The sequence below is a fragment of the Entelurus aequoreus genome, linkage group LG10 (genome assembly GCF_033978785.1).
Source record: "Entelurus aequoreus isolate RoL-2023_Sb linkage group LG10, RoL_Eaeq_v1.1, whole genome shotgun sequence".
Taxonomy (NCBI): Eukaryota; Metazoa; Chordata; class Actinopteri; order Syngnathiformes; family Syngnathidae; genus Entelurus; species Entelurus aequoreus.
The window spans coordinates 20,955,668-20,973,278 of NC_084740.1; the positions used below are offsets into that span (position 1 = coordinate 20,955,668).

Genomic DNA, 17,611 nt, shown 5'->3' on the forward strand with positions numbered 1-17,611 from the left:
AGCTCTCCACCTACACCAGCCAGCCCTCATCTGCTCATCAACACCCGTGCTCACCTGCGTTCCAGCGATCGACGGAGCGACAAAGGACTTCACCCGATCACCGATGCGGTCGGCGGCCCGGAGACGGAGGAAGTCAAGGTGAGGTTGACGGCTAGCGCGTCTGCTATCCATCTCAAAGTTCATCTGGTTGTGTTGCTGCAGCCAGCCGCTAATACACCGATAACACCTACAGCTTTCTTCTTTGCAGTCTCCATTGTTCATTAAACAAATTGCAAAAGATTCCCCAACACAGATGTCCAGAATACTGTGGAATTTTGGGATGAAAACAGAAAAACAGAGCTTTTTTGTATTGGATCCAATGGGGTCCGAATACTTCCGTTCTCTCCATGACGTCACGCGCATACGTCATCATACAAAGACGTTTTCAACCGGAAGTGTTGCGGGAAATTTAAAATTGCACTTTATAAGTATTGGCATGTGTTGCAATGTTAAGATTTCATCATTGATACATAAACTATCAGACTGCGTGGTCGGTAGTAGTGGGTTTCAGTAGGCCTTTAAATTGTCTCAACATACCTTGCGACATAACAGAAATTACCTCTTAAAAAATAAAATAAATCAAGAAATGTTTATCATCATGGTAAGCCAGGCAAAGAAAGTATTTTACATGTCTCAACTATTAGAAAATGACTCCTTTTTTCCCCCGTCATAAACATGTGATAACTATAATGACCTTGGTTTATAGATGAAAAACTACATAACCCAGCTGAACTCTATTCCTAACCCAATCTGCAGTACCCACTGAGGTAAATAGTCCTTCAGATTGGGTTGCAATGATTAATCAATTAAAGTGATTAATTTGATTAAAAGAAGCTTTTATTCATATCTTATTTCTTTGATAAATCGTTTACAATATTGTTAGATAAAAATAAAAAATCCGGTCCCCATGGAGTGCCTGGAACTTTAAATACACAAACATCGTTTCCACACAGCCGCTGCAATAGAGTGCACATGAGGGCGGTGGTGTGTGGGTGCCGTGATTTGTGTGGCAGTAAACTGTGGAAAGTTTTTTATATTTATTTATTTTCTTTTTGATGAATGCACACTTGTTAAAAGTGCAATTTCAATGTTGATTATGTGCATTTATCAGAAAAAAATGAAGGTTATAGCAAGCAAAAAAATCCTCGTTTATTTCAACAATTTTCCCTAAAATGCGCATTTGGGCTTTAAAGTGTGTTTTATCCGATTTAATCGATATATCGACAAACTACACGATACTGAAATAATCGATAGCTGCAGTCCTACCCTCAGAGGAATTCGATCCTAAAGTCTGATCACACGCCGGCCACTATTTACATAATTATGGTCATTTTTCTTTTGTATTTTTTTAATGAACTGATTGGACCTTACGCATGTAAATTACATCATTATTTTGACTCTAGCCTTGTTTTTTTTCTCGGAGAGCCTACTCTTTCTCTGGGCTCATAGACGACGAATAATTGACTTTAATTGCATCTTTTAAGTTACACACGGTTTTCCTGCAGCTCTTTTTTTCTTGAAAAGTAAATAATGAATTTTAAAAAGGTGCATCTGCCAGCTGTCTTCTCTTTGCTCACCCTAATGAACTGCTGCCCTGCATGTCTCATTAGCACCATGCCTGTGTCTGCGTGTGTGCGTGTGTGTGTGTGTGTGTGTGTGTTAGAGTAATTATGTGTAAATTATCACACCACTTTTATGCTTAAAGGCCGTTGCTATAGTTATTATCAATTGTGCTGAAGTTGTACTTTTCTATCTGTGCAAAGGGACAACTTGCAAATCCAAGATTGCAAGTTGTCTCGTATCAGTGTTTGTGTCCAGAACATTGAGTACCGTGACGCAGACAAAGCAGAGACAGGGCGATATCACGAGTGTCATCACATTTCCATTTCATGAATAATCATATATTGTGTCCAACCGGGGCTGCTGAAATTACCCTCCTTCCCTCAGAAGCAGCCTCAGTGATATAACCAGGGACCTCCCAAATAAATAGAGAAGCACGTGGGACTGTTACCTTAGAGCATTGTTTTTTATCCACTGTGTGCCGAGGGATGCAGTCTGGTGGGCCGTGGGAGATTATCTAATTTCACGTATTTGGGTTAAAACTATTTTTTGCAAACCAGTCATTATAGTCTGCAAATGATGTGTTGTTGTTGAGTGTCGGTGCTGTCTAGAGCTCGGCAGAGTAACCGTGTAATACTCTTCCATATCAGTAGGTGGCAGCCGGTAGGTAATTGCTTTGTAGATGTCGGAAACAGCAGGAGGCAGCGTGCAGGTAAAAAGGTGTCTAATGCTTAAACCAAAAGTAAACAAAAGGTGAGTGCCCCTAAGAAAAGGCATTGAAGCTCAGGGAAGGCTACGCAGAACGGAACTAAAACTGAACTGGCTACAAAGTAAACAAAAACAGAATGCTGGACGACAGCAAAGACTTACTGTGGAGCAAAGACAATGTACATCCGAACATGGCATGGCAATCAACAATGTCCCCACAAAGAAGGATAAAAACAACTGAAATATTCTTGATTGCTAAAACAAAGTAGATGCGGGAAATATCGCTCAAAGGAAGACATGAAACTGCTACAGGAAAATACCAAGAAAAGAGAAAAAGCCACCAAAATAGGAGCACAAGACAAGAACTAAAACACTACACACAGGAAAACGGCAAAAAACTACAAAAAAGTCAGGGTGTGATGTAACAGGTGGTGACAGTACACCTACTTTGAGACAAGAGCTATATTGGTGCATGCTTGGTTATGCTTTAAAGTCATATCCAATAATTGCGACGACGACTTTTTACTGTCAACTGAGTTTCGTTTTTTAATGATTTCTGCTGGTGGTGTGCCTCTGGATTTTTTTCAACGTAAAAAATGTGCCTTGGCTCAAAAAAGGTTGAAAAACACTGCCTCAGAGCGTAGGTTGGTTCTGTAACTAAGAGTACAGCCCAAAACGTCTCTCCTCATTGAGCTGAATTTAACTCTGTCCCTGCATGATTCCTTGCTTCTTGTCTGTTTAATAGATGTCATCAGTGTTTGAACCTGACTGTGTGTGTGTGTCATCTTATCGCCTCTCTTTTCAATAGTCACTAACCTTTTGACTCTCTTGTATCGCCCTCTGATTGTTTTGCTTCCTTTCTGGCCTCTTTTGTTCACATATCTGAACATGTGACCAACAACGGGGGTCCTTCCAAATGATTTAATCTTATCTTCCGAGTGTTGTTTTTCCTTCCCACCTTCATCAGACTTATTTGTTACCACATTATTACGTCCACGCCGACTCTCACAATGTCACCGGTACATCATTGCAGCCCTTTGGGTGACAACCATCCCAGCATAGTAAATAGAAATGATAAGAAATGATGGCTGGAGGAGCAGTATGCATATGGAGGTATTCTACGGCATGAATGTATTCATCAGAAGAAAGAGTGCATGCCCTCTCTCTTATCTCTAAGGTGGTATAGCTCAGTGGCGTTATTGCACCGTGTCTATCTGCTTATCCCTGCATAAGGCTATGAATTTTAATTGATTTCATACAACAAAAAAATAATTTTGGAGAATTTTTGCATACATTTTTGAATATTGTTTCTCTGTTCTCCACAGAAGTCCTTCTCTCTGGTGCTGGAGGCCCTGGACCATGACAACGACACGTCGCAATCAGGTGCATTACACAAGTGCATTATGCTGTATGCCTAACGGAAAAATTCCGGTGGCGGTACCATTACAGTGGTACTTTTAAATTAGGAGTGCACCAACTGTATGGAAGTAAGAGCTGTCTCCCGACTAAGTTGCAAGGTTACACACATTATTTTATGTAGCAAGTGTCACAATGAAACCAAAAAAAATCCAGCCAAAACATCTGGTCTTAATCGCGAGCATTAATTTATAGCTAGAGATGGACGTACTGTATTTTCCAGACCATAGGGCGCACCGGATTATTAAGCACTGCCGATGAATGGTCTATTTTCTTACATTCAAGGAGTCATATTATCATTTTTTTTCTTCTAAATGTAAAAGACTTCCTTGTGGTCTACATAACATGTAATAGTGCTTCTTTGCTCAAAATGTTGCATAGATGATGTTTTACACATAATCTTTAAGTCACTTTCTAACAGTCTCTTCAGGATGCGCCGTTTTGTAGGTGGTCTAATTTACGTGCCTCCACTTGGACAGCGTCTTCTCCCCGTCATCTTTGTTGTAGCGTGCAAGGACGGGAGTGGAAGAAGTGTCAAAAGATGGCGCTAACTGTTTTAATGACATTCAGACTTTACTTCAATCAATAACGGAGCAGAATCTCCTCATCCGTGGCTCACTAGTGCAACAACAACGCCCGAAATGTGTCCCGTGACTAGGGATGATACTCAAAACCGGTTTTCCCGGTTGCTCGATAAGAAAAGAACCGAGTCCTCGGACTCGAATCCCTTTTTGAGAACCGGTACCCGTTATCGAGACCACTATAGTAACGAAAAAGAGTTGGTTCTCTATTCGAATCCCTCGGAACGAATCCCGTCCCGACCAGAAATGCTCCGTGTGACATCACAAGAAATGACGTCACGTAGCTCAGTCATTAGGTAAAGATAGCGAAAGCAGGAAAAAAATGTAACGGAAAAAGCGCTCCAAGGTGTAATAAAGTTCAAAACAAAAGGTATAATCCAATGAATAACTTTACTGAGAGATTTGAGCAGGGTACAAACACATGACGAACACTTTTACGACCAACCGGAAACATAGCAACCAGGCTAGCAACGCACCTCCTTTACGGCAGCTGTCGCAACGTTCTTAAAGCAACCGCAGCACATACATATATATACAACATATATGACATGATCTCCCTTTTTTAACTTTTGTTTCTCTTTCCTTGTAAACAAAACAAAATCACACTGTATATGTGTTGTCTGTCTAATTATAAATAATGCAGACGAGGCGTGTTGGCTGAGTTCTTGACGTTTACTTTCACAGCGTGCTCATAACCTCATTCTTAGCTGCAACACTTTTCGGGTCGACCGCGCATGCTCGTCACTCCCGTTGCATGCTGGGTAGTGTAGTTGTTATATTCCCTAGCTCATAACATCTTTCCCCCTATAAAGAAATAATGTTGACTCAATAAAGTGTATTTCTTTTTTTAGCTTTAACTTTTCATTTTTTAGCATTGTATCCACATTTGCAAACAACTTTTCTCTTCATAGAATTTTCTTTCAATAAAGAAATAAAGTGCAAAAATGTCAAAGCATCATAACAAAGAGTTATGTCAAATAGCAGCAGAATTGCACTTTTTGGAGAGCTGAATTATTTTCAGTTTTGTGCCCAAGGGACTGATTTTATTTAACACTATATTATTATTTATACACCTATAGTGATCACAGAGACAGGTTGTTTTTGTGTTACTGTATATATTTGTTTTTCTGAAAAATCCTACCTAACATACTTTGGGTAACAACAGTCAATATTTATTGATTTGATTTTTTTAGGGGGGTAACAGTCAATATTTATTTATTTATTAGATAACATTTTTTTTCTTATATAATAAAAGTGAGCTTTTGTTAAACCAAATATTGTGTGTTTTTTGCCATATACAACAACCTATCTGGACTCGATAAGAGAATCGATAAGGAATCGGTTCGATAAGAGGATTCGATAATAGGCTCAAACTCGATAATTTCTTATCAAACATCATCCCTACCCGTGACTGGAACTCTCTAATAACTAAAGTTCCTTGGGTGAATAATGTAAAATCACTACACCGGTATGTTTTAGTGCTTTCATGGCGAGTTTACTGACAGACATAAGTAAGAACTTTACACTACTTTATATTAGAAATGGCAACATTGGAGGATGAATGTCACATAACAAGAAGATAGAGGAAAAGAAGAAGCTTATCGACTACGGCGTCGTCGCGGACTACAAAGGCGGACATGGGCACAGATTTTCAGAAGGTAAGAAAAGTTGCTTTTGCATAATATTGCGAAACAAAACGCCAGATAATATGTCTTACCTTATACACACACCATAAAAATACTCCTATGTTGAAGCACAGTACAATCCATCAAGTGGTGTGGCTTCATAGCTTACCAAAGTCCTACTAAAACATTTTGATACATTTTGAAACACCGTGTGTAATGTTCTATATTCTCAGTGGAACATATAAAATGTTGGTGTTGTTTACTTGAGTCATGTTGTAGTCTACACGTATCTCTTATGTGTGACTGCCATCTACTGGTCACACTTATCATTTCACCATGTACCAAATGAAATAGCTTCAAGGTCGGTAAGCACAACCAAAATGATTCCGTATATTAGGCGCACCGGGTTATAAGGTGCACTGTCGAGTTTTGAGAAAATTAAAGGATTTTAGGTGCGCCTTATAGTCCGTAAAATACGGTAACTTATTGTTATCTAACCATCGGAAAGAAGAAAGTGAGTGTAAAGGACAGTGCCGAGAATAATAGGAAGATGATATTATTTGAATTGAAGAAAGAAATCATCAAAAACGTGACTGATTGTTTAGTCGACGTGCCGAAGCTGTACAAGCGTATCGATGCTCGTCTGCACAGACGCAGGAGGAATCAAACGCCAGCCAAAGACATTGAAATATCAGCGATTATTTATCCATGAAAATATAGAAAAGCTGTTGATGGTGTGTTTGACGCAGAAGCAGATACCGTAGATGTCCACTTCCCAAAGTACATTATTATTACATTACTTCATAAAACGACTGTAGTCGTTAGTAGTACATTCCATTGTATTGTTTTCTATACAGTACCTAGTATCCAAGTCTGCTTTTCTTTTTAAAAGCCATGTTACCTGGTAAAACTGCACTGTTTAGGGCCCAAGCACCAGATATCAATTGATTTTAATAGGTTTCATTTATTTGAAATACAAATGTTTTGAGTTAAGAGCTCCTTCACACAACCAATTATTCTGTAAGTCTGTAAGTTGAGGTACTACTGTAGTTATTTAAAAACAACACGGCCCTGTCATAGAGGATCTTTGATGTTTGGCTTTACAACTGAGGTAAAAATAGGAAAAAAATAGTGAAATCCGGTTGCAGCTTTTTGGTTTTGTGAAAATGTGACAAGAATTGAGTTAAATAACCATAAGGTGTATTGGAAAAACAAGGTGCTGGTGGAAATACAAATGTTTCGCATGTGTATACGATAATGCAATATTTGTAGGTTGGACTCCATTAGTGTCCTGCAAAAATATTTGCATATAGACTGGAAAAGGAGGAGTTGTTGTTTCAGAACAAGCGACAGCGCTGAGCGTTTGTTATTTCTTCCCGCCTTAAAAACATGGCTTAATTTTTTTTAATCCGTGAAGATTGCAGATGTTTTTGAGGGTGGCTCTATCGGTCAGGTTTGTCACTACCAGTGCGTTGTTGCTCAAAGTGTCATAAATATTCACACGCTAACAAAAATTAAGTGATTTTTGGAAGAGTTGTCTTTTGGCCAGAAATGACTCAAGAAAAAGGCAAATTGGTTGCGTTAGCAATATTAAAGAAATGTAGTTAACATCATTTCTGATTGTTGTTTTGTCCTAAAGGATTCTGGTAACTTGCAGCATTCTAATCTACCACAAACTTGGAATGCCTTAAAAAAATATTGAAACATAGCCAGTCTGTTTTAATTAGAATATCTTAACACTTTCAGGGCCTGATGTACTAAGAACTAAAAACCACACGCCAGACAGCAGGTGCAATCTATAAAATAGCATGTGCTATCAGTGGGCGTGTTGCTTGCGATTTACTTAGACTCCATGTGCAAATGTAAAGTGGTGCAGACCGCCTTATTTAAATGAGGATATTGCATGTACAAAAGCCAAAAGCAGTGAAGTTGTCTTATTGTGTAAATGGTAAATAAAAAGAGAATACAATGATTTGCTAATCTTTTTCAACTTATATTCAATTGAATAGACTGCAAAGACAAGATATTTAATGTTCACACTGAGAAACTTTATTTTTTTTTTGCAAATAATCATGAACTTAGAATTTAATGGCAGCAACACATTGCAAAAAAGGCATGTTTACCACTGTGTTACATGGCCTTTCCTTTTAACAACACTCAGTAAAGGTTTGGGAACTGAGGAGACACATTTTTGAAGTGGAATTATTTCCCATTTTTGCTTGATGTACAGCTTAAGTTGTTCAACAGTCTCCCTTCTGATATTTTAGACTTCATATTGCACCACACATTTTCAATGGGAGACAGGTCTGGACTACAGGCAGGCCAGTCTAGTACATGCACTCTTTTACTATGAAGCCATGCTTTTAAAATATTACATTTATTATTTCTATTATCATTATTTTCATTATTATTATTATTATTTTTTCATTTATTTATTTATTTCAGGCAATGACATAAAAAAAGTACAAAGTTGACAACACATAATAATATAAATTAATATAGTGCAAAAGGTAATGTATAGTATGTAATGCATGATTGTCCAGTTTTGCCTGAAAGGGAGTGGGAAGAAGATAATTTATTTAATCCCACCCCCAGTTCTCCATTCAGTGATTATTCACATGAGTTTCACTCTTACTTTGTTCAAGGATTATAATACAAATGTTGTATCATAGTGGCATTACCGCAGGTTGCAATAATTATTACACTGTAACAATAATTTGTATCAACAATGTAGGAAGAATGAATATACCAACAATGGTAATAGACAAAATACCAACAATGGTAATAGACAATATAGCAATGATAGTAAGGCAACATTGAGCACATGTTAACACTTTGAGACAGAGTATTTGGTAATTATTATACCAAATTAAAACATGTTTGAGGGCTTTAACACACTTAAAAACTTACCATATCTTGCAAGAAACCTGTATACATATTCATCATGACAAGGCACATGAAAATAATCAAATACTAGTCTGCAGGTCTACAGGTCGTCTGCCATTTTTGGTTTTCAGATCAAATTTTTTGGGGGAATTGAGACAGAATATTTTTTGGTGTGGAATGTTCTAATCCGAGAAGTGTTTATTTTGTCTTTAGAATGTGTTACGGGTCGCAAATGGCCCCGCAGCCTCACTTTGGACACCCCTGATCTAAAGAAATCCCATATTGGATCTGTATTAAAGAAAAGAGCTGTGTCTAGTATTTTGACACTTATCGTATTTTCCGGACTATAAGGCGCACTTAAAATCATTTTGTTTCCTCAAAACTCGACAGTGCGCCTTATAACGCGGTGCGCCTAATGTACGGAATAATGCTGTTTTTTTTTATCGACCTCGAAGCTATTTTGTTTGGTACATGGTGTAATGATAAGTGTGACCAGTAGATGGCAGTCACACATAAGAGATACGTGTAGACTGCAATATGACTCAAGTAAACAACACCAACATTTTATATGTTCCATTGAAAATATAGAACATTACACACGGTGCTCAAAAATCTATCAGAATGTTTTAGTAGGGTTTTGGTAAGCTATGAAGCCACACCGCTTGATGGATTGTACTGTGCTTCAACATAGGAGTATTATTATGGTGTGTGTATAAGGTAAGACATATTATCTGGCGTTTTGTTTCACAATATTATACAAAAGCAACTTTTCTTACCTTCTGGTACCTGCTGATCTGTATTTGGGATCTGCATAAGTCCTGAAAAATTGCACGTGTCAGCCTTTGTGGTTTGCGCCGACTCCGTAGTCGATAAGCTTCTTCTTTTTCTCTATCTTCTTGTTATGTGACATTCATCCTCCACTGTTGCCATTTCTAATATAAAGTATTGTAAAGTTCTTACTTATATCTGTCAGTAAACTCGCCATGAAAGCACTAAAACATACCGGTGTAGTGAGTTTACATTATTCACCCAAGGAACTTTAGTTATTAGAGAGTTCTGGTCGGACGCTTTCGGGTGTTGTTGTTGCACTAGTGAGCCACGGATGAGGAGATGCTGCTCCGTTATTGATTGAAGTAAAGTCTGAATGTCATTAAAACAGTTAGCTCCATCTTTTGACACTTCTTCCACCCCCGTCCTTGCACGCTACATCGCTACAACAAAGATTGCTTGGAGAAGACGCTGTCGAAGGTAAATAAGACTGCCCACAAAACGGCGCATCCTGAAGAGACTGTCAGAAAGTGACTTGAAGTGTAAAACATCATCTATGCAACATTTTGAGCAAAGAACCACCATTACATGTTATGTAGACCACAAGGAAGTATTTTACATTTAGAAAAAAAAAGAAAAGACTCCTTTAATGTGCCTTATAATCCGGTGCGCTTTTTGTATGAAAATAGACCTGACTAGACCCGCTCATCGGCAGTGCGCCTAATAATCCGGTGCGCCCTATGGTCCGGAAAATACGGTATATGGCAAAGCCAATGTAAATTAGCATCAAGCTATCACATTTTGGAAAAATGGAGCCCTACATTACGTCTGACTGTTGTCTATCAGGCATACTTGATTTGTTGGCAGGGAAAATTGTAACATTACCGAAAGGCAATTTAAGTGCAGCTTGACTGATTGTTTCCTCGCCAAGTGTTCGAGCAGGTGTTTAGTCTGCAACTGGAAGTGGCGTCACAAGCAATAAAGGAATTGAAATTTGGCACTGTTTGATTTGACATGACTTCGATAACCAGTAGTTCAGTCGGTGTCTATAAAAGTAGTGAATTCAGTAGCCATCAGAAAGTGGCTTGAAGATGATGTGTAAAACATCATCTATGCAACATTTTGACCAAAGAACCACCATTACATGTTATGTAGACCACAAGGAAGTCTTTTACATTTAGAAAATAATCATAATACGGCCCCTTTATATATGTAAAAAGATCAACAATAAACCATTCATCGGCAGTGCGCCTCATAATCTGGTGCGCCCTATGGTCCGGAAAATACGGTAGGTCCATCTCTAGCGATAAATTAATGCTCGCGATTAAGACCAGATGCTTTGGCTGGATTTTTCTGGTTTCATTGTGACATTTGCCACATGAAATAATGTGTGTAACCTTGCAACTTAGTCGGGAGACAGCTCTTACTTCCATACAGTTGGAGCACTCCTAATTTAAGGTGCCAAATATGACTCTTTTAATGCGCCCTATAATCAGGTGCGCTTTATATATGAAAAAAGATCGAAAATAGACCATTCATCGACAGTGCGCCTTATAACCCGGTGCGCCCTATGGTCCGGAAAATGCGGTACTACATTTCTATCCCTGCAAACTACCATAATAATAAACATACTGTAACATGACATTATGGTCATTTCGCTTATAGCTATAATAGAATAGAATAGAATGCATTTGTTATTGTCACTATACACAGTTACTATAAGATTAAAAGCAACTCCAGTATCAGTGTGACAGTCTACATATATGCAAAACATAGGAAGAAAAAAAAAAATAGTGCAAAAGGAGGTAAGGTGCGCAGTCCAGTCCTGAGAACGAATGTGGTTTAAATATCAAATATTATACGATATACATATACACTACCGTTCAAAAGTTTGGGGTCACCCAAACAATTTTGTGGAATAGCCTTCATTTCTAAGAACAAGAATAGACTGTGGAGTTTCAGATGAAAGTTCTCTTTTTCTGACCATTTTGAGCGTTTAATTGACCCCACAAATGTGATGCTCCAGAAACTCAATCTGCTCAAAGGAAGGTCAGTTTTGTAGCTTCTGTAACAAGCTAAACTGTTTTCAGATGTGTGAACATGATTGCACAAGGGTTTTCTAATCATCAATTAGCCTTCTGAGCCAATGAGCAAACACATTGTACCATTAGAACACTGGAGTGATAGTTGCTGGAAATGGGCCTCTATACACCTATGTAGATATTGCACCAAAAACCAGACATTTGCAGCTAGAATAGTCATTTACCACATTAGCAATGTATAGAGTGTATTTCTTTAAAGTTAAGACTAGTTTAAAGTTATCTTCATTGAAAAGTACAGTGCTTTTCCTTCAAAAATAAGGACATTTCAATGTGACCCCAAACTTTTGAACGGTAGTGTATACAGAAGCATTCAGACTGAGGGTGGAAAGAACAAATTGCACACGGAGAGGTGCTAAACTATAAAATCAGTGCCTAAGAGAGTTCACCGTGGTTATGGCTTTAGGAAAAAAAACTGTTCTTGAGTCTGTTTGTTTGAGACCTAATGACCCTGTAGCGCCTTCCTGAGGGCAGCAGGTCAAACAGGTCAAAGCCAGGGTGGGAGCTGTCCTTGGTAATGTTGGTAGCTCTGCTGAGGCAGCGGGAGGTGTAAATGTCTATCGCGGGGGGGCAGCCGATGATCCGCTATGTTGCCTTTACCACTATCTGGAGCCTCTCCCTGTCTGCAGCGGTGCAGCTGCCGTACCATGCCGTGATGCAGTATGTCAGCAGGCTCTCGATGGATGAGCGGTAGAAGGTCAGCAGCAGGTTGGAGTCCAGGTTGTACTTCTCAGGAAGTACAGCCGCTGCTGAGCCTTCTTAGTGATGGCAGTAGTGTTCTCTGACCAGGAGATGTTGTCAGAGATAAGGACGCCAAGAGACCGGATGGTGTGGACCCTCTCCACACACTCGCCCTTGATGTAGAGGGGGGCTAGGTCAGTGCTGTGTTCCCTGAAGTCGACGACGATCTCCTTGGTGTTCAGAGCAAGGTTGGTGTCTGAGCACCAGTCTGCCAACTTCCAGACTTCCTCTCTGTAGGCTGTCCCCCTTTGAGATGAGTCCCACCACCGTAGTGTCGCCCGCAAACTTCACTATGAGGTTGTTGTTGTGGGTCGGACTGCAGTCGTAGGTGTAGCGGCAGTACAGAAGAGGGCTCAGCACAATAAAGTGGAATAAAGCCATAGCTGCACAATGCATATCTAACTGTAATTAGATTGTACCTAATCAAGTGTCCGGCCTGTGTATATACCGTATTTCCTTGAATAGCCGCAGGGGCGCTAATTAATTTAAAACCTCTTCTCACTCCTGCGGTTACCAAAACCATGCGGAATGAGCAAGCATGCTCTAATTATTTTAAAACCTCTTCTCACTCCGGCGCATACCTTATCATTAAAAACACATTTAATAAAAAAAACGTTATTATGATCTTACCTTTACTTGTAGATGGGTCCATGTGCAGCTGCTTCTGATCAAAGGCAGTCTTTCTCATCTTTCTTCAATTTTAAAAGTCTCTGGAGATATTCCTTTAATTATTACCTCCTGCTTCGATTGAAAGTCCAGTTTAGAAAACGGTTTTATTTTAGATATGTAATCCTCCATGTTAAAAGTGCAAGCAAACAATTGCTGCATGCTTGCTGCTTGTTGTCTTCTTCTGCAGTACCTGTCTCCTGCAGTACTGGTAGTCGCAAGAAGGATCACTAGCGCCCTCTACCACCTGGAGGCGGGAGTCATTTAATGACTCATATTTGACCCGGCGGAAGTGCCAAGCATGCGCTAATTATTTTGCGAAACGAGTTTGACCCGGCTGTAATTCTAGGCAGGCGAATACTATATTCCCGGCGCCAATTCAAGGAAATACGGTATGCATAATAAAGTTAAGTTAAAGTACCAATGATTGTCACACACACACTAGGTGTGGCAAAATTATTCTTTGCATTTGACCCATCACCCTTGATCACCCCCTGGGAGGTGAGTGGAGCAGTGAGCAGCAGCGGTGGCTGCGCCCGGGAATCATTTTTGGTGATTTAACCCCCAATTCCAACCCTTGATGATGAGTGCCAAGCAGGGAGGTAATGGGTCCCATTTTTATAGTCTTTGGTGTGACTCGGCCGAGGTTTGAACTCACAACCTACCCATCTCAGGGCGGACACTCTAACCACTAGGCCACTGAGTAGGTTATATACTATAATACTCACAGAGGCACCATTATAATGTGTGCCAGGATGTCCTCCTCGTCCCCCATGTCTCTAATCACACAAGGTTAGAAGGTCTTTTATTTTTATTTTTTAAAGAAGACTTTCATTTCCGGCTGCTTGTTTCTCCCCTTAATCAGGAAAAGCTGTGTGACTGTGAGCTGCCGGCTGTATCTAAAGCGCACCACACATACTCCGACGGATGCTTCCTCATCCCTGTCGAGACTTCGTTCTCATCATCAAACGTCCTCCATGTCATTGTGCCATTTGATGGATCCGGTTAGTCTTCACCTCCCCCCCACCCCCCAAAAATAAGAAGATAGTAGAGATAATGAGGATGAGGGACAGAAGACTGTTTCCAGCTCTCCTTCTTTCTGTCCTACACTGCTGCGCTTACATCTTCTTATCATTATCATCCACCTGGGCTCCTGACAGCTTCTACACTAAAGACGTTCCCAGTATATATATATATATATATATATATATATATATATATATATATATATATATATATATATATATATATATATATATATATATATATATATATATATATATATATATATTGTATATAAAGCAGATATTGCCAGAAAGGACCACCGGCACTACCAATCAACGCGGATTACTGCCTGCACTCCTCAAACTGTCCTTGACTATAGTAGTACAAAAAAAAACCCCATTAAGTTCTTTGAGGATAGAATGACCTCCCTCAGTTTTGTTTGAATAGAAATATTGAAGGTCTTTTCAAAGATGGCTCCTCTTCAGCTTTCCATTACTTGCGATTTAACAGCCAGCATAAAATGCTCCATCGTTGATGCAAAGTGAACCAGCTATTTTTTTGTTGATTCCACTGATTTGTATTGAAATGTAAATCATTCTGGCCATCATAAAACCTATATTAATATAGAGCGGGGGGTCTTCAATCTGCGGCTCTTTAGCGCCGCCCTAGTGGCTCCCTGTAGCTTTTTCCGAAATGTATTAAAGGCCTACTGAAACCCACTACTACCGACCGCGCAGTCTGATAGTTTATATATCAATGATGAAATCTTAACATTGCAACACATGCCAATACAGCCGGGTTAGCTTATAAAGTGCAATTTTAAATTTCCCGCCACACTTCCGGTTAAAAACGTCTATATATGATGACGTATGCGCGTGACGGAATCAGTTGATACGGAAGTATTGGTACCCCATTGAATCCAATACAAAAAAGCTCTGTTTTCATTTCAAAATTCCACAGTATCCTGGACATCTGTGTTGGTGAATCTTTTGCAATTTGTTTAATGAACAATGGAGACTGCAAAGAAGAAAGTTGTAGGTGGGATCGGTGTATTAGCGGCGGACTACAGCAACACAACCAGGAAGACAGAGATGGATAGCAGACGCGCTAGCCGCCAAACTCACCTTAACTTCCTCCGTCTCGCCGACCGCATCTGTGATCGGGTGAAGTCCTTCGTCGCACCGTCGATCGCTGGAACGCAGGTGAACACGGGTGTTGATGAGCAGATGAGAGCTGGCTGGCGTAGGTGGATAGCTAATGTTTTTAGCATAGCTCTGTGAGGTCCGGTTGCTAAGTTAGCTTCAATGGCGTCGTTAGCAACAGCATTGTTAACCTTCGCCAGGCTGGAAAGCATTAACCGTGTCCATGGTTTAATAGTATTGTTGATTTTCTATATATCCTTCCAGTCAGGGATTTATTTATTTTGTTTCTATATGCAGTTAAGCACGATGCTATCACGTTAGCACCGTAGCTAAAGTGTTTCGTCGATGTATTGTTGTGGAGATAAAAGTCACTGTGAATGTCCATTTCGCATTTTCGACTCATTTTCAAGAGGATATAGTATCCGAGGTGGTTTAAAACATAAATCCGTGATCCACAATAGAAAAAGGAGAGAGTGTGGAATCCAATGAGCCAGCTTGTACCAAAGTTACGGTCAGAGCGAAAAAAGATATGTCTTGCACGGCATTCTAGTCCTTCACTCTAACGTTCCTCATCCACGAATCTTTCCTCCTCGCTGAAATTAATGGGGTAATCGTCGCTTTCTCTGTCCGAATCGCTCTAGCTGCATTGAAAACAATAGGAAAACGTGAGGAGCCTTTCAATTGACTACGTCACGCTACTTCCGGTAGGGGCAAGGCTTTTTTTTTATCAGATACCAAAAGTTGCGATCTTTATCATCGTTGTTCTCTACTAAATCCTTTCAGCAAAAATATGGCAATATCGCGAAATGATCAAGTATGACACATAGAACGGATGTCCTATCCCCGTTTAAATAAAAACATTTCATTTCAGTAGGCCTTTAAAATGGAAAAAGATGGGGAAAAAATATAATTTTGTTTTAATATTGTTGTTGTGTAGGAGGACAACACGGCACAAACCTCCCTAATTGTTAGAAATCCCGCTGTTTATATTAAACATGATTCTCTGATATATACACACACAAACACACACACACATATATATATATATATATATATATATATATATATATATATATATATATATATATATTACACATTTTCGATTTTTTTGCAGCTCAGGCGAATGATATTGTTGATGTGCATATGTGCTGTACAGATTTACTTTAGAAAAGAGAACTGTGGGATACTTCTCTTGTTGCCTTATTTGTATAAAACAATGACGAAAAAAATAGACAAAAATAGATATAATAATATACATATTATGTAAGCATAGCTCATATATATATATATATATATATATATATATATATATATATATATATATATATATATTAGGGTAGTGAACGATAAACCGATGCGACCGAGTATTCGGTTCAACAAGTGAGCGATTAGATTGCATCGGTAGCAGACTCCTCAATCAATGCGAATAATCCATGAATTCCTAGCTGAATCGGTTATAGAGTCATGGATCGGTTATCGCTAGACTTTGCATGGGTTGGCTAGATTACAATATGCGTCAGCGTCTCTAAAACAACGCGAGAGCTGAAGCTACTCGCCAAACGCGGTAGCCGCCTAGCTGGTATTAGCACGAGTGATAAACAAGAGACAACACGGAAAATGAATGTGGAGGAGAACGAAAGCGTCAGTCTGACCGAAGGTGATAATGGACCGAGAAAGATTTTCAAAAAACCCACTACAGTGGTGGAAAGAGCAGCAGGACTTGCCACTGCTGTCATCTCTTGCTAAAAAAAACGCACCCCTGCCGTAAAATGCACCCCCTGATGCGGGAGCGCGCTTACGTCACTCGTCTCGAAAAGTATATCTAAACTCGGCTGTAATGACCGAAGTGGCTGAAATCGCCTCTTTTAAATCGCCTCTTTCGGCATAAAAAAGTACATAAAGTGAAATAATCCAAGTTTTCTTTACTTGTGGATGGATTACAAATTGTGAGCCTTTAATGATTTCGCCGTCATTCAAGTGGCTGAAATCGCCTCTTTCGGCATAAAAAAGTACATCAAGTGAAACACACGGAATCTGAACGTGTGTTCAGTACTGCGGGAGACATTGTTTCCACAAAACGTAGTCTGCTCAAACATGAGCATGTGGATCAGTTGATTTTCCTTAAAAAAAAATCTGCCCTCCAAAAAAACAGAGGACAGTGATCATGAAAATGCACAGGCATAGTGTAAGTGAACTACTGCTTTTTGACCTGGGAAACGGTACCTCTCACACAGTAGTTTGATTTTTCTTTTTACATATGTATTTATTTTCTCTATTCTTTTACACAAAGCACTTGTCACTGTGCTAATTGTTGCCACATTTTGAGATGTGTACTAGGTGTGTAACTTGTTTACATTGTAATGTTGCACCTTTGT

The 17,611-nt window shown here is 39.4% G+C and overlaps 1 protein-coding gene across 2 annotated transcripts in view; it reads left to right on the forward strand.

Moving 5' to 3' along the window:
• LOC133658360 (protein jagged-2) overlaps positions 1-17,611 on the forward strand; it is a 162,413-nt gene that overhangs the window by 91,081 nt on the left and 53,721 nt on the right. For both annotated transcript variants that reach the window (XM_062060284.1, XM_062060283.1), the window contains exon 3: positions 3,633-3,690. In XM_062060284.1, coding sequence (XP_061916268.1) covers positions 3,633-3,690 — 58 coding nt within the window. The remainder of the gene's footprint in view (positions 1-3,632; positions 3,691-17,611) is intronic.